At 34.9% G+C, this 24,291-nt stretch overlaps 2 protein-coding genes across 2 annotated transcripts in view; one reads left to right on the top strand and one right to left on the bottom strand.

Moving 5' to 3' along the window:
• LOC142341324 (uncharacterized) overlaps nucleotides 1-14,963 on the top strand; it is a 58,897-nt gene extending 43,934 nt beyond the window's left edge. The window contains exons 3-6 of the mRNA XM_075392248.1: nucleotides 554-700; nucleotides 5,711-5,900; nucleotides 13,852-14,073; nucleotides 14,466-14,963. Of these exons, the coding sequence (XP_075248363.1) occupies nucleotides 554-700; nucleotides 5,711-5,900; nucleotides 13,852-14,073; nucleotides 14,466-14,816 (910 nt within the window). The 3' untranslated portion in view covers nucleotides 14,817-14,963. The remainder of the gene's footprint in view (nucleotides 1-553; nucleotides 701-5,710; nucleotides 5,901-13,851; nucleotides 14,074-14,465) is intronic.
• A 4,354-nt stretch (nucleotides 14,964-19,317) lies between these two features.
• Nucleotides 19,318-24,291, bottom strand: part of LOC142340992 (uncharacterized) — a 19,305-nt gene continuing 14,331 nt past the window's right edge. The window contains exon 2 of the mRNA XM_075391799.1: nucleotides 19,318-19,838. Within this exon, the coding sequence (XP_075247914.1) occupies nucleotides 19,383-19,838 (456 nt within the window). The 3' untranslated portion in view covers nucleotides 19,318-19,382. The remainder of the gene's footprint in view (nucleotides 19,839-24,291) is intronic.

Below are 24,291 nucleotides of genomic sequence, written 5' to 3'. Positions count from 1 at the left end.
TAATCTTCTTTATTTCTCTATGGCGCCTTAGAAGTTTTCAAGTTTTCATAGTTTTCTGCAGGGTGGGTAGCCAGGGAAACAGGCTACTTCTGGTTCATCACTTTTTGCGAAGGAAGACATTTTTTTGTATAAATTTGGCGGGATTCGTAGTTATCATATCATCCATTTTCATTTCTCGAAGTTTCATGTCATTGGGAACAGTTTCTTAGTTAATCTACAACTGAATGGCCGCAGAGTTGGACAGAACCATGGTCGTAGATATGATGAGAAAAATTCCGCCGACTCGGATAGAACATAGAGGCTCTATAAGCAAAACTTTTATACCTTAACAGAAAAAAAATTATAAATTACAACTATTTAATTTAACTATTTAATTCCCACCTTTTAATACAGTTATGCCTACCCATCATTATTAGGAAGAAAGCATGCGTTACCTGCACAAGAGTTTTTGAAACCAACGATTGAAATGAAACAATTTGTGCTCTAAAAATGTCAGTTTCCCGTGGTTTGGAGGTGGTAATTGTAATTGTAATTGCCACTGTACTTTATCCAGGCACCAAATGAGTCTGTCAATCATAATAGTGCGTGGGCCCTCCATCTGGATAGAGCAGGATGCAATCTACATGAGAGTGCTTGCCCCCAAGTACAACACCCTGCATCCCTACTACATCCTCAGCTCATTCGACAAAGTCTCCAACACGTAACTAAGCTACGTTTGAATTTGCTGTCTAGATATATGATCTAGATACTGATAAAATAGTATTTATCGCCATATTGGTCAAGTTTGTATCTATCCTTTTTCTTTTCTCTCTTTTGTGCCAAGGTGACAGTAAATTTTTAGAACTATATTGACAACCACCTCCAGTGTTTTTAAAGCCCGGTACCGAAAAATCCACTTCCGAAGAAAGTGGCTGAAGCTTTCAGGTGCTGACTTCCGTTCAATGCAGAAAGCGCTTAAATTTTGTGGAAGTGATTTCACAAAGCAATTAAGAGCCTTAAAATGAAAAATAGGGTCAAATAATTGTGAAAAGTAGTTATATTCGGTTGTAAAGGCATTTTACAACATTTTAATCCTTTTGCCGCTCAATTTTGCGATTTAATGTTTTAAGATTACTAAAGTGAGGGACTAAACTGCAAATACCCTGCCGCGCATTTCTTTGCAGAGGGCGCTTCCGTCAAACATATTTCGCGGTGAAAATCAATTTTCTTTTTTCAACTTCCAGTTTAAAAGTGAAAAAGAATGACTTGAATTTCCTTAGAGGGCACCGCCTTTTCGTTCTCGAAATTCGAAAGTATGTTTCACACGCACAATGCATTAACACTCATGAAAGTGAAATCTGTTTTTAAACACGTGTAAACCTACTCAAAAATCTGTTACCGGTAGACGCTCGTAATGATTTTCAATTGGCAATTTATGCGTTGCTATTAATATCGCGTTACTATGTATAGAATAGTACGTAGGCGGAGGAGAGGGCGTTTGAAAGTTATATGGGCTCTAAACTGGAGGCCGAAACAAAACAGATCCACCTTTTTTTCCATAACTGAGAAATCTTATAATTTGTAACAAACACTTGGGAAACATTTGAAAAGTTGCGTTATAAAAATAAATTTTGAGTTTCATTCATGGCCTTGATGTTATTTGTCGTATGTGTTTATGACCAATCTATTGCGTTACACCTGAAATGAGTTTCTTAATAAGAGAAGCATTGGTACTTTTGAAAAATATTTAACATTTGTACACTGCTTCCATTTTCAACTGTTACATTCTGAATATTTTTTGGGAGTATAAATCTTTATTTCAATGACGAATTTCAACGCGTAAAACAACGCTAACATGGACAGTGTCGCACAAAAAGGGGTAAAAGAAACCAGACTTCACAGAAAAAAAAAACTTTAGCTGAAAATGTAGATATTGTTATTTTAATATAAACAGGCAACCAAAGCAAATCAATATACTATATACACGCATAAATAACACAGCATACAGTCAAACACACATACAATATACACAACTAACGCATACAAACACACACACACACACACTTATCCACACGCAGCGCACCCACAAAAATACATACCAGCACACTCAATCATACAAACACAATACGCAACGAACACAAATGGAGCGCGCGCGCACTTGCACACACACAGACCCACGCAAAAACACACATGTACAAGTGCAACACACATCACACACACACACACACACACACACACACACACACACACGAAGCATACTCACAGCACACTCAAACAAAAACACACGCACCTACACGCGCACGCTCTAAATTACTCGAAGCAGACATACACAGAATGCACACACAGTCTTTACTTCTCTTGAACACATACACACCCACACACGCACACACAATGCGTACATAGGCAAACACACACAAATACACAGAAAGCGTAAACAAACATAGAAAACACACATAGATATTCTTTCTCTCTCTCCCACACACACACACACACACACACGAAGACGCACACAAAAACCTAGCACACTCACATACATACACAAACAATACACAAGCAAAAAAACCCACAGCACGCACTCAAAATAAACACACATACAAAACTCACAAAGTGCACTCATAACAGACGTACACACTCTCACTCACACACATATACAAATGGAACACACACAGACACACTCAAACGCACACACGCACACACTGACAATACAAAAACAAACTGACGCGCGCACGCACACATACAAAGCACACAAAACACTTTGCCAAACAAACACATACAAATAACACACACACACACAATAGCACAAAAACACATACACTTCATCAAACACCCACAATACAAAGCAAATACAAGCAGAGCGGTCACGCGCAAACACAAACAACTACATACGAAGCACGGGCACACAGCGCACACAAATACAACCACAAACATTCACTTACCACGAGCACACAATCACTCCAATACAAAAACAAACGGGAAGCGTACACAAACACCGAGATGAAACACTCAGCACAAACACTCAGTTACCTTTCACGCAAACACACAACGCACACATTGACAAACACAAACGCACTCACATATAACACACACGAAGTAAACCAACAACGCACACTCAGTCATAAACACAAAACAACACACACAAACGAAGCACATTCACGTCACACACAGACACAAACACACGCACGAACACAGAAATAGCAAGCAGACACACGCAAAACGCATACAGTCTATCTCTCACTCTCAGGAAGACAAACACGCACATCAACACACAACGCACACACAAGAATCAAACATGCTCACACTAAGAACAGCTACATACACACGAAGCATATTGAAACGCAGCACAATGACATATTCTTTCTCACACATAAATCAACACAATCAACTCAATTTTGTCCCTTTTAAGAAGCAAGAAATACTTTACTGTCAATTTGTTTCCCATTGGTATCGAAAATCCATTGAATCAATCCCAAATATTCATATACAGTGATCGAAAAAAAATGCGCTTTCCCAAAATGTGGACATCATCTTGACTTTGTGCAGCAGCACTGATTGACAGGTTAGTCATAATAGTCATAATTGACTATCGTACGCTCTCACTGATCAGTTTTTCCAGTTAAGTCAAAAAATTTTTCAAATTTATTGAATATGTTTTAATGTGTTCCACCTTTATTGATCGAAAAATTTGCAAGTTGATGGTTCATAAGGAGTTTAAAATCAGTATGAAATTAACAATTGATTGGTAATTTGGGTGGTTAGGCTTTTTTGAACGAAAGTTGGACACGGAAAAAAAACAACAGACACTGATTGTTCCGAAGGCAATTCGAATACTTTTTAGATGAAAACTTTCGTAGTTATCTAATCATATGACTTGTCATGCCAAAACATTAGACCTTTTTTGTAATCGGAGTCAAAAAAATTTTTCACGACTCTTACAGTCATTGTGAATTGTTGCCTTTCTGTGCGGTCTTTTGTTTCCGACAACTTTTTATCTTTATTGTGTTTTTGTCTAGTTTTTTCTTTCTTAAATGTTTATTGTCCTCGTTTTTTTGTTTTGGCAATTTCTACATGCGTAGTTTTATCGGCCATGCTATATCAGATTTCCCATAGTTTTTTTCAGTAGCTCCGCCACTATTGGTCTCAAGTCTTGCATGAAAAGAAGGAGGAAAAAAGTCAGTACTCCTATAGTTATTTCAGTAACTCCGCCACTGCCGGTCCCAAGCCCTGAATGAAAAAGGAAGAGGATTAAAACCACAAAAAATTCTGGAATACTCCCAAGGAGTCGGTTGTTAACTTGACTAGAGAGTTTTCTGACAGCTGCCTGGCTATTACATTACTAACGACACCTTAATAAACTTGATACGGCCCTAGTACGGCACCTTATTGATCTTGACGCAGCCTTAATACGTTCACTTAGAAAACTTATTACGGCCGTACTACGGTCCATAGTCATTTTTTTTATCTTAGTACGTTTTTCATCCAAGAATTATACGCTGCCGTACTACGGCCTTACCAAATTTTCCAAGTACGGGTAGCCTGGGCACACACACACACACACACACACACACACACACACACCTTTTCCATCTTTTTTATTGTTTCGCTATTTTGTTGCTAAAGATGGTTCTAAGCTAACAGTGACAGCAATTGCAGCGCTTCCTTTCCATGACGGAACGTCGTTATGTATCTTTTACGGTCTAATGATATAGCGCGCTTCTTTAATTTTTTCGAACATAACAATTTTGGCATCATTTCTCTGTTCATAAGGAATCAACTTAACTCTGTCAAGTACCAATGAAATAAAAATATTCTCTCGTTTTATCCTGCTCATGATGCAAATAAGGGAATGCATATATATCTTGATTCAGAACTGAATCTCCATTTCATTTTGGGATTGTAAGTGTTCAGCTCTGAAATAGGCTGGAAATAGAGTCCGACATATGAGGAAATTGAAATTTACTAGAATTAAGATAAAGCAATAACCATAACGCCTTTGAAATTGAGCGTCGACTCGCATCTTCAAAAACTCTTGCAAGCAGAGCTCGATAAGATTATACAATTTTAATCAATTTAGCAGACTATAGAAGTGAATTTGAGATAATTTGACAGAAGTCTGGAATTAATCTTGACTAGTACGTTCTCTTAAATTGTATAAAATTGTTACACTATTAGGATCGTTGAGCATTATCAGAATCGTTGCCATCAGTATCAGGATTATTTTCGTGTTACCGGATCACTCTAAGATCTTAAACTACATTATCTTAACCTCTATAAATTGTAATTCGATTTAACGAATTTTACTTGCAAGTGGGTCACAATAGTTTTCATTTTAATGAAACATAGAACATAACGAAGAGAAGATAAGGTCATTTTTCAAGAAATTTTATCATACGGGCCCGTGTTGAAATTACCCACCTGATTACCCCCCAAACTGATGTAAGAGTGGGTGGGGGTAATTCTCTATGGGGGTAAAACTACGTAAATATATGAGGGGGGGGGGGGGGGTTGTAAAGGGGGTTTATCAGATTTTACCCACAAAAATTACCCCTCAAAAAGATCTAAGATTAGGGGGTAATTTTAGGGGGGTAAAACGATTTAATAATATTAGGGGAGTAATGGGGAGTACATGGGACTGCTAAATCTTACACCCCCAAAAATTACCCCTCAAAAAGATGTAAGATGATTATAAGTTTACATATGAAATTGATACAAGATAAGAGCGAAGTCATTTCAGGTTAGAGCGGGTAGCCAACATATCTGTGAGAGGAGAGCCAGTGGAGGCACTGGTGACTCTGCAGAGATTGCTGGAGGAGGACAAGGCAGTGTTCAGGTATCTGCCCACTGAGAGTATGACTCTGGCCAGCATGTTCAAGGAAGAATTCGAAGATGAGGGTGTACTGTACCACACCAGGATCACTCTAGAGGTGATTAAGACGTTGAAACAGCTTTGATTCAGTTTAAAGGATTCGTTGAAATGTTCAAACTTTCAATCGGGTTTCTCCTTAGGGCTAATGAATATAAGTATCCCAGTGAAACGTAACGTGATACACCTTGACATGCATGGTCTTAAAATATCTTATATAACAGACGCTGCTTGAGATATGAAATGTAAAAGCGCTGTTTATAGTCCCTTTTGTTGAAAGATTCTTCTAGGGTCCCAGGTTGAGGTCGCAGACGGAAAGTCGATTCGATATGTCCAGACCCAGATGAACGCCCGAAGGGGGTGTCGTGCGTTCAAATTTACATGGTCTGGAAACAAGGAAAAACGCACGAAAGTCTGGACATGAACGCACGAAAGTCTGGACATGAACGCACGAAAGTCTGATCATGAACGCACGAATAGTCTGGTGAACGTTGGTATGAGAAACTTTACGACAATTTATATATAACTTATACAAGCACGTAAACGTAGCCTGAGACGATCAACTAGAGTAAGCAAAACAAAGCTATAGCTAATTTCCCATTTATTTAACCAAATTAGCTATAGTTTTGTTTTGTTTGCTCTAGTTGATCGTCTTAGGCTACGTGCTTGTATAAGTTATATATAAATTGTCGTAAAGTTTCTCATACCAACGTAAAATTAACCTAACACTCGGTTGAGTTGTCACTTACAGAGAGAGAAAGAGAGAGAGAAAATAGTCGAAATTATGCGCTTCCCAACTACACCTTTTCGAGCACCGCTGTTTTTAAATTAAAGAAAAGTTGTAATATTTAAGTTCCAGCGATCCATTAGCCAACATTGGCTAAAGGCGACTACTAAATGAACAGAATCAAACATCCAACGCTCTTGTAGCCCTCCATGTGTTTCAAAACTTTTTTTTCACAAAGAAAAGGTACGTAGTTTTGATGGAGTTGGAGAGATATTGCTTCATTGTCACTCTTTTGCCGAACTATTGCTGCTAATAAAGACAAGTCAATGTAGCTAGGCATATAACTTTATGACAAAAGCACAACCGTAGGAACTACGAGGTGCTAACAATGCTTTTTTCGCAATACTTGCATACCAAAACAACTTTTCAACAATATTTTCATTTCTGGGAGTTGTACTCATGGTAGCAAACTAAGCTCTATATATGCATTAAAATTCGCGCCATGGGAACACAAGTTCTGGTCAAAAACGGGAAGTCCCCTCATGCATTTAAAACTGGAAGTGAAGGCCAGTCTTTTCTGACTTCTTCAATAAAATAAACATCAATCGGAAAAAAAATTTGAGTTACAAAAATGAAAGGGTTTGGGGGACGGAAAAGTATAAAGCAATTTGGTTCCTATACATTCCCGGCAATAACAAATCAACAATTGAGATGAAAAGGTAAACAAAACAATATTTGGCAGCAAGTAAAATTCTAAAAGAAACAAAGCTTGCAGAAAATTTATCAATCAAATTTCAAAGCTACATTTTTGTGAAAAAAAATACATTGAATACAGAAAAAGGATTTTTCAACATAAATTGAATTACAATGTATAATTCTTAAATCAAGTTCTTTTCAAAAATTTCATTTTTTAAACACAATTTCATTAAAAATGAGAATTTTTCAATAAGTGTTTCAATTTTCAAAAACGTTTTGCAGAATTGCATTTTGAATCAAAATTATATATTAAAAAACAAGCCTTTTTCAACAGAATTTTCTGAGCAAAAAAACTTGTCAAAAATCGCATTTTAAAAAAATTTTGTAAAAGTTGTTTTTACATAACAGAATTTTTCTTAAAAAATTTATCCCGAATATTGAAGTTTTTAGTTGTTTTCGCAAAACGCAAATTAAAAATCACGATTTTGCAAAAAAAGAACAATCTAATTTTTTTTTTCAAAATTAGGTCTGTCTGTTGTGAAAAACATTTTGCAATAAATGCATTTTTAATCAAAACCACATTTAAAATACGCCATTTTAATAATTAAACATTGCAAAAAGAAGCATGTTTCAACAGAAGATTTCAAAAGAAGCATTTTCTTATTCGGTTTTTCTTTTTTTTGTCAAAATTTTATTTAGAAGAAAATCTTTTATAATCAAATATATTTAATAACAAATTGCATACTAAATATGATATTTGCGTAGACTTTAGATGTCACAAAAAAGGAGTGAACCAGGTGTAGTGTCATTCAAGTAATAAGTATCAATTGAAATGCATACAAAAAATTCCAGTTTGGTTGAACATAAAAATCAAAGCATATTAAACAGTCGATCATTCATCTCAGAAACTACTACTTTTAGATTTCAAATTATACACGAATTATAAGCAAATAATCAGTCAAGCGAATAATTTTGCCGCTTTTTTTGTTACTATGTAACTCAGCAGCTCGTATTATTTTGCGTGTTTGACAAAAGTTTCGGCTTCGTTTTTAGCATCTTCTGGCTTTTTAATTCCCACGCTTTCACGGTTATTGTCAGCAGAAGCCCTTACTTTGATCGCTTTTTGTGTACCATTCGCCGGTTGCTCAGACTCAACGGAAGTTTTTACAGATAACGCTTTACGTATCTCTTTACGTGTAATTTGATATTGATAGATTTCATCCCCATCAACTACTGTTTTAGAGTTGGTACTGGTTTTGTTCAGCTAATTCAATTCAACAACCGATGCTCTCTCTGCCTATTTTATTGTCTTTTTCTAATTTGGTCCAGTTTTCGTAGAAAAGCGTAAAAAAGGGATTGCGATGTCAATTTTATGGTAACCAAACGTGGTTTTCTGCTTCTATGCTTGCAATCATACTCTCTGTCAATGACACAATTCACCACTCATCGCATACTTGATCAAGATTTCTGCTCCTGCAAAATGCCATACCGGTCAGAAACACACCAGAGCAATTTCAGTTCCTTCTTCTCATAAAATACTAATTGATTTTCACACATTGCTCTACAGGAGAATTCATAATCACAGAGATTCACGTCTAACGACCTTTGCAGTACCTTGCTGTCTGAGACTAGTGAGGTTCCGCATTCTTTCTTGATGTTTTTTATAATCGTCTGTTTGTGTGGTACAGAAACTTCTGGCGTGTTCTCAGTAACAATAACAATCCAAAAAGCTGCCTCGGAATTGAGAACGGTTGATACGCTATCCAGCCTGCGCACATTGCTACATCGTCAATGAACTCGGGAAACAAGATTTGCGCATTGAGATTTGCGCTCAAAATAACAGCTTTGATATTCATTTTGCAGGCCTTTTTTGGTCCGCCACCAAGAAAAGCAAAACTCAATTAGCGACCTGTAAACATACTGCAATAATTTTCTCTCTGAAAAGCTAATATGCAGTTGTAGATCAAAGCGAAGTTTATAGTAGCCCTTTATTTAATTCTTCTGGTTTGTTTTTAAATCTTTTAATAGAAATGGATTTTGTTAAATGGGAAATTTGAAGAAGTACTGGAGATGAAGAATCTTCACGGGAGGGTTGAGAGTTCACAATTTAGGCTTATAGTAAAAAAAAAGTTTGAAACGTCTCAGAAATGTAAATAGTTCTATCTAGAGTTAAACTGCTTTTGTTTGTGTGCTATAAAAAAATGAAATCGTTATGACGAAATTGTTAACCAATTAATACAATATTATGAGTACCATTTCAACCACATGAGCTGCGAACACATAAAAAAAATGCTGAACCATATCAAAATTAGTTTGGATTATAATTTGTTCACATCAGTTCATTGACCCCATACAAATATGCGATTAACTAAGTATCCGTATATATTATATCAATATAAAACAACTGGTCTAAACTTTGTTTACCAGGGCTCAGTGACCCCCTACATGTAAAAAATTACCTAATTTGCCGTAATTATAACAAAAAGATGAGACAATAATTGTTAGTTCTATGAGATAATCAAGACATTTTTAAGACTAATTTTGAGTCATATTGAATAGTTCTTCAATGTCTTTTCAAATTGATGCTCATAAGGAAACTTAGGTAAATCACCTGAGAAATTTCGTCATTTTAAAGAAGATTTTGAAAATTAACTTTTTGTAAAATCACGAATTAATGGGATTGTCAGGAAGGTTTTAGATAAATACAGACGATGGTCATGATCGTGTAACTCTTGAATTGTCTTAGATAACTGTTTGCTGAATTTCTGTTAAAACTACGCATTTTGGACGGTTTTTGGCAATCTGGCAAAATATTGGTTATTTTTATATGAATTAATATTTTGTGAAATTGGGTTTTTTGGAACGATCAGGGTTTTTTCGGAGAAAAATGAGCATTTGGCAAAGATTTGTGTTTCTTGCTATCATTCGGTTTGGCAAGGAATAGATTTTTTTCGGCAAGAATTATCTATTTTTTGGCAGGAGGTGGGTTTTTTTCCAAAATTTTTGCCAGAATAGTGTTTTTTGAAAAATCGGGGTACTTTGGCAGGAACTATGTGTCTCTGGCAAGAATTGGAAATTTTTGAACAAAAAATGAGTATTTTTGAAACAAATTGTTTTTTTTTCTATTCTGAATTGGGTATTTTGTCAAAAAAGAGTTCTGTATTTTTGGCAAGAATTTTTTTCTTGGCAAGGACTGGTTATTTTTAATATTTGTGTAATTTTAATCAGATTGGGTTGTTTTCTGGCAATTATTATGTGTTTTTAGCACAATATGAATTTTTTCGGTGCAAATTTGGCATTTGTTGTCAAGACTTGGGTGATGTTATGAAAGAATTCGGTACTTTTTGGCAAAAATTTGGCAGTTTTTGGAAACAATTGAATTTTCTTGGGCAAGGTGTGGAAATTTTGAGCAAAAATTGGGTCTTTTTGGCAAGAGTTGTTTATTTTGTGGTCAGAATTTGGTATTGGGTAAATTGGGGAAAATGTTTTGAAAATCTGAATAAAAAACAATTATTTCTTCATTGTATTTTACAAATAACGTTGAAAAACACCATATAAAAACTTAATGGATTTCATAGCTTCTAAAAAAATTTTGGTTTCTGGTTTCAGTATCAAAATCTTTCACAAATACAAACTTGTCATTTTTTTATGACTTTAAAGTAATCATTACGGTATTCTGCGTTTAAAGTTACGTTATGAATTTTACTGTAAAACACAATTCATTGAAAAATAAATTTTAATTTGAAGTTCCAGTCTTCAGAAGCTGAAACTTCCAAAAAATTAAACCCTGTAGTTTTTTATATTAATTGCTATGTTTATAAACAACCTAAAGACAGCTAATATAGCATACCATTCTCGAAGAACTAATCAACTAATTTTTACCGTGAAAATATCGTCATTGAGTGTGACTTTGGAAAATACCAAAGCTGTAAAATACCTTATCAAAAACACTATGTTGCACTGTAAAATACCTTATCAAAAACATTAGTTCGAGGTTTTAGAATCTGAAACAATGGAAGGAAAACTTTCAAAGAGGTTTTAAGGTGCTTAGTAATTGTCATTGAAATCAGCGTTAGAAAAATTTCAGTGAGTTCCTTAAGCGAGCAGTTCCGCGCAGCCTGCAGTTCGTACTGTGCTACAACCGCCGATATTTGGTAATTATTCTTCATTATGTTGAGTAGTCTTTAAACAAAAGAAAAACGACGAGCTATAATCTGAGTAAACAATTAATTGTTTAAAAAGGACCTATTTCCCCTGGAGTAATTAAGTTGAGATGAAAGGTCCATTTTTCTTGCTCTTTTTTCGGGTACGTCTTGCATTTTGTGCAAAATTGGATGCAAAGGACATACCTAATTTTAATGTAAAGTACTTCATTTTACCCCCCACCTTTATCAAACCTATACTACTTAAAACTAAAATGCGCAAAACAGCTTATATAAAAGCTATTTCGTGCATATAACTGGTTAAGTGTAGGCTTGGTAAACTTGGGGGCATAAAACGACTTACCTAGGCATTAACATAAGGTATGTCCTTTTTCATGCAAATTCATCCAACTACCAAAGACGTACCTAAACAGAGCGCTACAACAATAATCCTGCCATCTTATCTCGACCACTTGTTTTCACTCAAGATACAATATTTTGTTTAATATTGCAGATGCACCCAAAAGTCCCTTTTTACAGCTGACATAGTGATTTGTGTTGAATTCGACGAACAATGTTTTTGTTTCATAATTTTTGAAATACAAATTATATGCTAAAAATTGCCTTCTTCTCTGTACTACTTTGAAAATTATAATTTACACTTTCTGGTGAAGACTTTTGTGGCCTGTTTTGCGCTCATAAAAACGAATGTGATCTGCTTTGTGCATTCATGCACAAAACAGATCATATTTGCTTATATGTGCACAAAATAGGCACAATATTTCAATGTCTTATTAAAATGTCTTTATGGGTTTTTCATTCAACGTTACACTCTTATTTTGGAAAACACAGGTTTTTCAAGCTCTTCCCTTTCTATTGGAAAACACTTTGTGCCCGTTGCATTTCTTTTGTTTAAAGGGTACTAAACTTAGATGGATATAAGCGATTATGATCTGTTTTGTGCATGCTTGCGCAGAGCAGATCATATTCGTTTTTATGTGCCCAAAATAGGCCACAATATCCATCTGCCGGAGAATGTTAATATGATTGTTTAAGGCTGTCCATAGAAAGAGCCATTTTTGACAAAGCATAATTTGTATTTCAAAATTTATGAAACAAAAAAACCGTGTTCGTCGAATTCTACACAAATTACTACCTCAGCTGTAAATGGAACTTTTTGTCTGCATCTGCAGTATTAAACAAAATATGGTATCCCGAGTTAAAACAAACATTAAGATAAGATGACACGACTATCGTTGTCGCTCTCTTTTTAGGCACGTCTTTGGTATTTGGATGAAACTGGATGAAAAAAGACCTACCTTATGTTAATACATAGGTACGACCTTTTACCCCCCATCGCCAGCAAGCCTACACTACTAACAACTTATATGCATTAAACAACTTATATATAAGCTGTTTTGCGGGTATAGGCTTAATAAAGGTGGGAGTAAAAGGATATACTTAGCATTAATTAGGTATGTCCGTTTTCATCCAGTTTTTTACCATTATGCAAGACGTATCTAAAAAGAGAGCGAGAGCAATGGACCTGTCATGTTACGTTAATTAACCAGGGGAAATGCGTCCTTTTTAGCAATTAATTTTTTTTTGCAAGTTCATGCTCGTTGCATGTTTAAAGGCTACTCAACTTAGATGGATATTGTGGCCTATTTTTTGCACATTGTGCATGCATGCTTAAAGCAGATCATATTCCCTTTTATGTGCACAAAAAAGGTCACAATATCCATCTACCGGAGAATGTAAATTATAATGTTCAAAGCAGTCCAGAGAAAAAGCCAATTTTTAACATATAATTTGTTTTTCAAAATTTATGAAACAAAAACATTGTCCGTCGAATCCTACACAAATTACTATGTCAGCTATAAATAAAACCTTTTGTGTGCATCTGCAATATTAAACAAAATATGGTATCTCGAGTGAAAAACAAATTGTCGAGTATTTCAATCTAAAAGTACATGATGTTCTCGGCTCGGCCTTCGATTTTTAGTGTTATATATACGAGTTTTCTTGTACTTTCCCTTGTGGCATCAGTTGATGAATCACAAGCTTATTTAATTTTTCGAATAATATGATTGTTGAAACTCATGTCATGAGAGATTCCTTTTATTTTACTTCAGAAGATGCCTATTTTTCAGAATGATCGAGTGTCGCTTTTCCACAAACGAAATTTTTTTTTGTGAATGTTATCGCACACGAGACAGTTTTGGAGAGGTTTTTGAAAATTTTCAACTAAATAATTGGTTCTGAATGTACCCTGGAATTAGGGTAAATAATTGAATCTTCCAAACCCCCTCCGGGTACGTAACTTTTATGCACTTCAAGACAAACGCGTTTTCCTTTGCATATAAAAGTGCTATATTAGAAATATTTTAAACCGTAGGTCATAAAAGGCACTTGAGGTGGAAAAAAAAGTTGAATAATATTTTTAGTCAACCGTATCGAACACGATGTACAGTACAGATGATTGGGATTGCACATTTGCAGACTACAGAGATTACGTGTTGAGTAACCTCAGTGCACTGCCCACCCACTCACTCGAAGACGGCGGTGGTTCGAGACCCAGTGAGAGAACAAATACATCAAAACCAACCACTGTTTCCCCACCCAGTGCTGACGAAGTAGGCAGTGAAGGTGACGGACCCAATAACTGGGTCAGTTTTTTCAGATCACGGATTTAAAAGAAATTTAATTCATAAACTAGAATCAACACTAAAAACAAACATAAACGCAACAACCTATAGATAAACAACGTCCAGTTCTACCGAAACTTGATATCCCTTGCTAAGACATGCAGCATTTTAACACTTTTGACTATTTTTGATGAAACTTCTTGTCAAGAACTTGAGAATCACCGATGTTTCTCCGTAATTTTGGATAATTTTGATTTGATTATTATAGCAAATTTGATTAATTAATCGGGGTTAAACGACAGTGGTAAGATATTGGGGTAAACAGACGGGACGCCTCTGATATTTATTAATGCTAGAATCGGTGAGTTAAGAATTTTCTGTTGAGTTATTCCTGAAAAGTGATCTAATTTTAGAGCCATCATGATAAATCGTACGAAGATATCGTAAGCACCCTTTGTAAAGGCACCTCCGCCAACCTCTCCTACAGTGAGTCAACATTCCGATGGTTTGATGGACTAGTCAGGGTAACCAACACATACGACCCTTTTGACCCCTGGTCCATTTTCACCACTCTAACTTCAATAGTTCTGGCCGTCGATCGGATTTACACTACTTTGAAGCGATACAAAACTGCTTACACCCAACACCACCAAGCTAACAAAGCTGCCGAAAGTCAGCAACAGAAAGAATTTAGCCCGGTTGACAAGAGACAGGGAATATCTGCGTTTATTGTGCACGAAAACAACCCAAAACTTACCAGTTGAAACTATTTGGACTTTTTCTGTCTCTATTATCTTTCATGTGAGACGCGGACTATAGTTAAAAACTTACAATTTTTGTCAGTCCATCATCTGAGGCCATATTTTATATTAGTCATTTCTTATGTTATCACCCAATGTGAATTGAAGATTTTCAACTCAAAATCCAGAGCGATAACTATTCCAGAAAACATTCTGTACAAATATGAGCGACACCGATATCTGTTTAACTGATTTCCCACATTTTGATTTATAAGTTATAATAGTGAGAACTTGGAATGCATGTTTAAAAAACAAATAATGCCCGGGCCGAAGTTTCACCCTTAACCCACCCCTAATTGGCGGAGATTAGGATGTAATGCGTATTCCACTCCTATTTATCGTGGAAAAGAGTGTAAGATTGCAATTTTAAAATAATTACACTGTATTTCCACCCTTTTCTCCACTCTTTTTACACTCTTTGCATAAGGTGGACTGAAAAACCTAAGCTCTTAAATAATTACCATTATAACCAAATTGAAACGTCTAATGCTAGTATCAGTTGGCGCAACGTATAATGAACAAAATTTAACTATCATGTTCCACAGAGGGAAGATGGGAGATCAATCCTCACTACCTCCTTCCGCTTTTCTTTTGTAAAATTACACTCTTATAATTATACCGTCCCACCCGTAATTAGGCGGAAAAATAAGGATGTAATTCACTTTTATTTTTACACGCTTCACACTGTTTTGCCCGTTATTTTTGGCAAAAATCCTCGGCCCGCGTGACCACTTACCCGTGTTGAGGAATTTTGTTTTTCACCTGTAAGAATTCGTCGTTTTTTAATCGTTTTCATTAGACAAAAACGATCAAAAGCCCTTACGTGGTAATAGTCGTTTTGTTCGTTATTTCGTCGCTATTTTTATGTAGGAAATTATCGTTTTCTCAAAAAATGACAAAAAACGATTAAAGATCCGCGTGGGTACCTACAACTTTTAATTTTTGTAGCAAGTTGTAACCACTCAGCTAAATGGGCTTTGCGATAATTGCCGACTACCTTATATCTAAAAAGAGTGTATACTACTATAAAAATTACCAGTTATAAGCTACAAAGGTATGACGTTACTCTGCTGAGAATTATTTTTGGGGTATGAGTAATTTTTAGACTGTAAAGGATTAGTTTAGCCTGGGCTAACTCCAGGACCTCAATAAAACCATAATGAAGAACAACTGCACATAAAGAAACTTAAAATATTCTGGAGTTGCAATGCTTTCGATTTGAACTAACATTGAAGTGTGCTGGTTCAGCGCATAAAAACTCTGAGACTCAAATCCGGGCTCACGATGTTAAGAAATAGATGAGATCTTCAAAGACAAATTATTCTGAACAAAGCTTTTATGGAAAGTCTTAAAAACAAAAAGGATGCTTACAGAACGAATGTTTTGATGACATCTAATCAGGAGAAGCCTCTAAATAACATAAAATTCACCTCATCAATTGTCAAAAATTTTTTACTAAATTTACCAGAAAAAGGTTGTCAGAAGGGTTTTTCAAAAACGGAACTAAGCAATATCATCCTATCGTTCCTGAACGAAGAAAAAATCCAATCTATCCTTCAATGTGAGCAATGGCCCTTAATTAATAAAAATTATTCATCAAATATGTACTCAAGTATTTGTGCTGAAAAGCACAAATTAAAAATTAGAGTGTGCTGGACATTTGGAGCAAGATAACTGAGAGGTTAAACGCAACAAAATTTGCAACTTCATTACTGATAATTTTTTGATGCCACAAGAGTCATTGCAGCAAGCCATTCATAAAATTTCTTAAATAAATCGATACCAAATTTCAGTGCAAAAATAATTTGTTTGTTGTAGGCATCACCGAAGATATCAAAGAAAAAGACACCGTTATCAATATTTTCCGAGACTTTAATGATTTCAACTTACACTTTGGTTGAAAAAATTTCTTTAAAAGGGTTCTAATCATCACACAAAAGCACACACGCGCGCACGTATACACATGAACACAATAACAAACACACACACACATATTCAGCCACTTACATACATCCACACACAATTAAGTTGCAATTAAGAATTGAATTAAGTTTTTACACTTGAAATGTGCTGGTTCAGCGCTTAAATGCTCTGAGACTCAAATCTGGGTTCGAGATTCAAATCTGGGTTCACAATTTTAAGGCACACATATTTCCCTGAACAAAATTAATGAGGAAAGTCTTAAAAACAAAAAGGATGCTTATAGAACGCGATTTCGTGTACCGGGTATTCGGAGCAAGATAATTGAAAAATTAGACGCAACAATAATTTCCAACTTCATTATTGATAAACTTGAAGAAAGAAGCAGAATACTGTTATCATTAAGTAACTTTTGACTTACACTCTTCTTTAAGCAAACATCGCAAACACTGGCTTGAAAGTATTTTTTGAAACAAAAAGATTTTGAAAAAAAAACACGAATACCAGCTAACAAGTATTCAAATTCACTAACAGTTCCAAAAGACGAATTAAAAAAAACAGTTCGAAAACAAAGTTATCATACAATTTCAACTAGTATAGAAAAGATAACTCCAACAATATTCAAGGGCAGAACGATAACATCTTGTCATATTGGAAGACCCAATATTCTAACAACGGCCTTCTCCCAAGTAGATCAAGTGTTAATGTTTCCTGGCAGTAAAAATATGCAATTATAGGGCACCGTTGAACTCATTTTGTTTCTCTCTAATTAATTCAAGAGAAAGAGAGAGAAAGAGAGGAGAGAGAGAGAGAGAGAGAGAGAGAGAGAGAGAGAGAGAGAGAGAGAGAGAGACAAACCCATTAAATAACTGTTTTGATTTCTTTGAAAAATCAAAATTACATTTCTTGCTTATCAATCTAAATTGTTTATAAAGTAAGTCAGTTTTACAAAAGAAACTACAAGCTGGCAATTAGTTCCTAATATCTCTGACAGCGCTTTGGTCAATCCGTACAATGGAAATTATGGACAACACTTGTCTGAGAAAAGGGATTTGACGAATTAAATTAACATTTTTGTTATTTAATTATTATCTTTTATCTGTTTGATAGGTAACGTTTTGCAAACCAAGAAGAATAACTTGGTTAAGCATTAATCAGGTCTTGGTAACTCTATTCGAACTCAGACGGTTGCATCGGCAAAACATGATATTCTTCTCAAGGAGGTACAGCTAGCAACATCTTGCGGAATATGGTTATCCTCGAGATCTTTCTAAACATTTCTTTTGCAGGATAACCGCCTTTTCATAGCAAGGTTTCTGGAAGATAACTGTTGTCTAGAAGCATCTTAGGAAGGTCTTAGATCTTGAACTAAGACACAATCAGAACATTCCCAAAATAAAGATGTTAAGCTGAAAGCATTGAACTGGTTCCGGACGGCAATCGCAAGTTGTTTTGCACGTTCGGCCGTACAAATCGGGAGTAATCATAAAAATTGACACTTGATGGTTTTGATTTTTAATAGATATACAAGCCTTAAATAATGTTGATTTCTCTGATTTCATTTTAGCATCCTACATTACTATGCAAGACGGTATTTACTATTTTCGCTTCATTAACGGTTTATTGTAGCAGATGAAATACTGAATTTACGCCTCCAACCAATCAGAGACTGAGAAGACTCTACTCTCTTTTATATAGCGCTAACACGGCTGACCACAGTCAGTCTATTAGATAGTAGCACGATGTGTACACAATTGTCTACGGTGCTGTATTTTATTACCACCGTAATGATAGAAGTTCACCTTCATTGTTTTATAGAGTCGGTTAGTCTGAGAGAACTAGGTAAGCCTACTTCGCACGCAGAAATAAGTAGCCTTAACTCTTCATTCTTTAAGGCTGTAAAAGGAGCCCACAAAGGGTCTGCCTTATTATATATGAACTCCATGAACTCAGGTAGGGATTATATGATGAAAACTCGGAATTCATGTACCAAAAATGCACATATAAATTTTATGGAATCGTAAATGATCGTACTAAACAGCAAGAACATCAAGTGTGTGTGACATAATATCTGATGAATGTAAGTGTTGTGATACCATAAGAAAATGACCATCAGATAGATAAGAAGTAGTATTTATTCCACTCAAAGTCCACCTCATTTCCAAGGATGGTTGCAGAAACCAATTCTCAATTGGTGACGCCCCGGCAAATAGACGTACCAAAAAATAGAATTTTCAACAACTTTGTGCGTTCAATTAACTTAAATTCAACATAGTCTAATACTAAATGACAGATCAGTTTACCCCAAAATTTCATATTTTCTTTCGTTCGGCTTTTATGTTAACGTAAAATATGGACAATTTGTTGAGTGCATTATGAAACATTCAGCCCATAAGAAAACAGTATAAACATTTTCTCAATTCTGATTGCCCAGGAGTAAGTTTTCTAAATTTTGATATGTCTGACATTTTGGCTAGCGCTCTCTCAATTACCCAGATGAAGTTTAACGTAAGAACCAACAAAGGGTCCAACAAAACACAAAAAAAAGTGCGGCAAAAATCTTTTGTTTGATCAAACCAAAACAGAAATATGAAAACTAGTTGCAGAAAACTACGCAGCCAGTAACAATGTAAGATCTCTTTCATCTTTGTTTCCAGAGGTCGCAGGTCGGCTTGCAATCTGACCTGCCGCAACGACAGGCGGATAGAGAAGCGAGGCGTCAGAAACTGAATTCCTGGCCATTCTTGCTGTCATCATTGCGATCGCTGCTCGACCTCCCCTTCTTCGCCTACCTCGTCTGCCTCGACCTCTTGGAGGCGCTCGAATAATATTACTGGCGACTGTAGTCGGCCGTGTCTGCTGACCAGAGTTCAAATCCGGCTGGGTGACTGGTTGGTTGCCAGGAATTACCACGTTTTCAAGGTGCTTGTACTTTTCCCGCTTTTCCCGTAGTAACCATAGAGAGTAAAGATCGAGAAATACGTCAAATAGCTCGCAAATACTGAGCATTGACAGACCAATCCAGAGACCCAAAAGACCACCCAAGCTGCTCACAAGTCCCTCGAACTGAAAAGAAGACAACATATCCAACTATCCCGGGTTGACCTTCCAGCGTTGCCATAACATGACCATATTATGCCATAACTGCCATAAAAAATTTTATGTAATGATCTTACAATGGTAACGATTTTTCCATACGATGCCATCATATGGTTACGCTTCCACCACACAATTGACAGTTGATGCCGAATGCATAACTGTTTTAAGCCATCAAAGCCATAAAATCATTATTCTATGTCAACGATGATAACATTTATGGTCATGCTAAAGTAATGAATTAATGATGCTACCATAAAATGATCATTCTGTGGTAGCGATGGCATCATCTTATCTTCATCTATTGGCAACAAAAATACACTTTTATAGTAGTTATGGTTTGGTTGTCACGTTACGGAAGTAATAAATGGCCTTTTGTGTAAATAAGTGACACTCCTATCACATTTTCTAAATTTTTTGCGCGCACAACAATAGGTCGTGAAACTGAAAAACCTTGAGTTAAAAAAATTTAGTAGTTCATCTAAGATACATATTTCTTTGCTTATGTTTCCAAATCAAACTGAAAAATTCTATTTTACTCTTATTTTTTTCACTCATCATTGTCAAAAACTTAACCAAGTCATATCGCACCAGAAAAAAAGCGATGTTCAAATTTGAATAAAATTTGTGACATAACAACAAAAAGAAATCCGTCTGATTAGAGATAACTACATGTTAACCATGTTCAAAAACATTAAGCATAGGTACAACAAACAATTGGTACTCTATCTGTAATTTTATCAATTTCTGAAAAAAAAATGAAGTTTCAACATTAATCAATTCTGTTTTTGGGAGCACTTTTAAGAAGGAATGCACATTAGCATGCAGAGGAGCAAAACACAATAAAAAATTGTTTGTACATCTTTTGAACAATTATCCAAAAAATGATTTGCTTCAATTTTTGGATAGTAGATCATTTTTTCGGACTTTTTAATACTGAAGGAAATTAGTTTTTTTGGCAATCTAGCTTTGTTATAATGTTGTTGTTTTATAAAAGTACCAAACTACACAAATTTTTTGTTTAGATAAATTTTTTCAAAATAATCTCAACTTTTATCGCAATTTTTTTTATTCCAATGGAATTTTGACATAAATCACAGTTCACACAGACTCCAGAACATCATATCAAAGTCTTTTTCATTTGTAAGATACGCAAAGATACTTTTTTCTACTTATTTTCTATCACTTAATGACCATGAGCAAACAATAGTATGGAACTAGTTTTAACTTGACATAAACGTAGAATATTTTGTGAAATTTTATGGCAAGCATGCTACCATAACTTTTTTTCGAAATCAATTCTCGGCCTGCTTTTTTGCACAATAAACCATCTTTGCAGCTAGTGTTTAAAATAATGAGTGGTCATTGAAGTATTCTCAGAAATGGAGACATCGTCACCATAAGATGGTTCATGAGATAACTTTCTATGGCATGTAATGACAACAAGGACGCCACATTTTCAATGTTTGTGAAGTAATGTCTGAGTTGCTTCAACACCGTCAGATGATGAAAATGAACTTTTACATGCGTTTAAACGGTCTCCTCTGTTCAAATTGGGGAAAAAGCTATGTTCAACATATGGTAAGTATTATTCCATGAAAGCCATATATGGCATTCTATGGTAGACATGTTTAAATTATGGCGGTCACCCAGGTCAGCAAACGTTCAAAACTCGGGTTTTTTTTTCACCTGTGCCTTCTGTAACGCAAACAGTCTGGATCCAATTTAAAAAACAAAGATACGAAATACAAATTTTCAAACAATCACACACTTTATCATTCAACCTTTGCTTAAAAAAAACTTTTTTTGGTCAATTCGACCAAACTGCATGCAGCATCGGGACTTGAAAATAATATTGAAAACTTTCGGTAAAACGCGTTTGTTCATCATTTTCCGACTCCACTTATCCTGTTTCTGGTCACATTTTCCTACCAAATGGAGAAGAGACAGAAAACTTTCAAAAAGTTTGATATTGATCAAAAACAATTGGCGTATGAGTAAGCACATTGTTGCAAACCCAAACAACTAAATGCATTAAACTACCATTTTCTAATGCTGCTAAACGACCATTGTCTAATACGGCATTAGAAGACCAATAGAAAACGCCAATACTAATATTAGGAGAAGAAAAACAGCAACAAAGCAAAACAATTAATTGATAACGGCCGAAAATCAAATTGATGTTCTTTAAACACATAGTAACAAAGATATAGTATCCTCAGAAAAAAAAACCTAAAGCCAGCTGGAAATTGTGCTCAGTGAGACTAGCAAAAAAATTGACGAAAATTGGGTAAAATTCAACAATCTACTGAAACTTTGAAAGAAAATAATCGAAAGTCTCAGAAAAAAGTCACAAACAAAATCAGCAAGATTTAAAAAATCCATTGAAACTTTGAAAACAAATAGTCAAAAATCTCAACAACAAGTCTCAAAAAATCAGTTTTCAACTCAAACAATAGCTATATCCAACACCATCTTCAAATGACATATAGTAGTTTTCATTAGTGAGAGAATGAGACAAAGACATAAGACTACAAAGAAAATCCAAATGCAGAAAAAAAAAACAAAAAAGTGACATACATTTTACAAAAACACACTGTTTGAGAAAAACAAAACAAGAATTAATGACAAAAGGAAATTCTATACAACCCCTCCGGTATCAATTCAATATCAATAGGACCTTTTTCAATGGCACAAATTGAAAAGAACACAAAAAAACCATAAAAACAGACAAGTATCAAAAACTCACAAAACTTTTTGAAAACAAATAGTTACAAAAGTATCAAACCAATAGTTAAAGCAAAAAACTCCAGAGAAACCATTGTTTGGGAGATACTATTAAAACATTTCATAAATGACATAAAATCTAAAGTTGACAAAAAGAAAAACAAAAAAAAACAAAGTTCAAAAAGGCACTGAGTTTTTATGAAAACCAATTGTTTCAAAGTCTTTACAATCATTCGTTACCAACTGAAAGCTTTAAACTGATTTTTAAATAGCAACAGCATAGGAAACAATCAGACTTGTCTTTGGTCAGAGTAAGTCGTATAATTACAAAAAAGTCATAACCTCATATTCAAATTAAGCAAGAAAACAGTATTGAAACTGGTTATACCAAAAGTTTTCTTAGTATTTTTTTTGGTTGTGCCCTACCCCAGCTTAGTGGGTGCATGTTATTTGCATCCCCCGACGCACGTGGCATATATTAAAATGCTGAATTACTATGTAATGGACCGTGCTCTGTAACTGTGGGAGCATAACGTACTGGGGGCAGAAACGAAAAAGATCCAGTTTTTTAGTGAAGTTATCCTATATGTTTACTTGGTTCTCCTTTCAAGGACAGTGGGATTTGTCCTTGATGAGTTATTATGACAACAAAAAAGCAAAGTTAGGGCTTATAAAAACATTAAAAACATTTAAAAAATTTTCTTGTACCAGAACTTTAAATAAATTGTAGTGGACGAACTGTCATTAATGCCAGTATGCTGCATAATAATGGAAATAAGATTGAAAAAAGGAGGAACATTGAAAAACTGGCTTAGAACTCGTTAAAACAAATAACATCAAACCCAAAAAACCATTAAGAATCAATTGAAATCGTCTAATAGGCTTACACTCAACTGTTTATGAAGCCATTCGTGTTTGTTAGCCAATATTCTGTCATAAATCCCGAAAAAAAACAAAATAGGCAGACAAAAATCAACAATTAATTTAAAGTTTACAAAAACACAATGTCGTAGCCGTAAACTGGGGGAGGGGGGCAGGAGCATAACGTACTGGGAGCACAAACGGGGAAGATCATGTTTTTTTGTGAAGTTATTTTTTGTTTTCTTGGGATATTATTTTCCCTTTTGGAATTACACCTATTCTTTGTCCAATTTTCGTGGTGATCTAACTCTGAAATCAGCTCAGTCTGTCACCCCCCCCCCCCTGTTTTCTGGGGCAGTTTGCCTGTCAAAACAATCGAAACCCATTCCCAACGCCCATGAAGATGTCAGAAATGGAAAAACAGAAAGGTACCAAAAAACTAACGACGCCTCTGATCGTTTTCCTTGCGGCTCTTGCGATTCAAATTGCAAAAACTACTGCTTTAACTGCTTTAAATGCAATTTATGGTTTTACGTTGCATGAACGGATTTGTCACATGATCACATGAGAATTTCGTGGCATTCGACAAGATAATTGGTGCGTGGCATGTAGAATAATAATGATAAATATTCTTATTATTATTATTATTATTATTATTATTATTATTATTATTATTATTATTATTATTATTATTATTATTATTATTATTATTATTATTATTATTATTATTATTATTATTATTATTATTATTATTATTATTATTATTATTATTATTATTATTATTATTATTATTACTATTATTATTATTATTATTCTTTTTTATTATTATTTTATT

Source organism: Convolutriloba macropyga, chromosome 6 (genome assembly GCF_964194025.1).
Source record: "Convolutriloba macropyga chromosome 6, txConMacr16.3, whole genome shotgun sequence".
NCBI classification, from domain to species: Eukaryota; Metazoa; Xenacoelomorpha; order Acoela; family Convolutidae; genus Convolutriloba; species Convolutriloba macropyga.
This window is presented reverse-complemented; position numbering and strand designations above follow the sequence as displayed.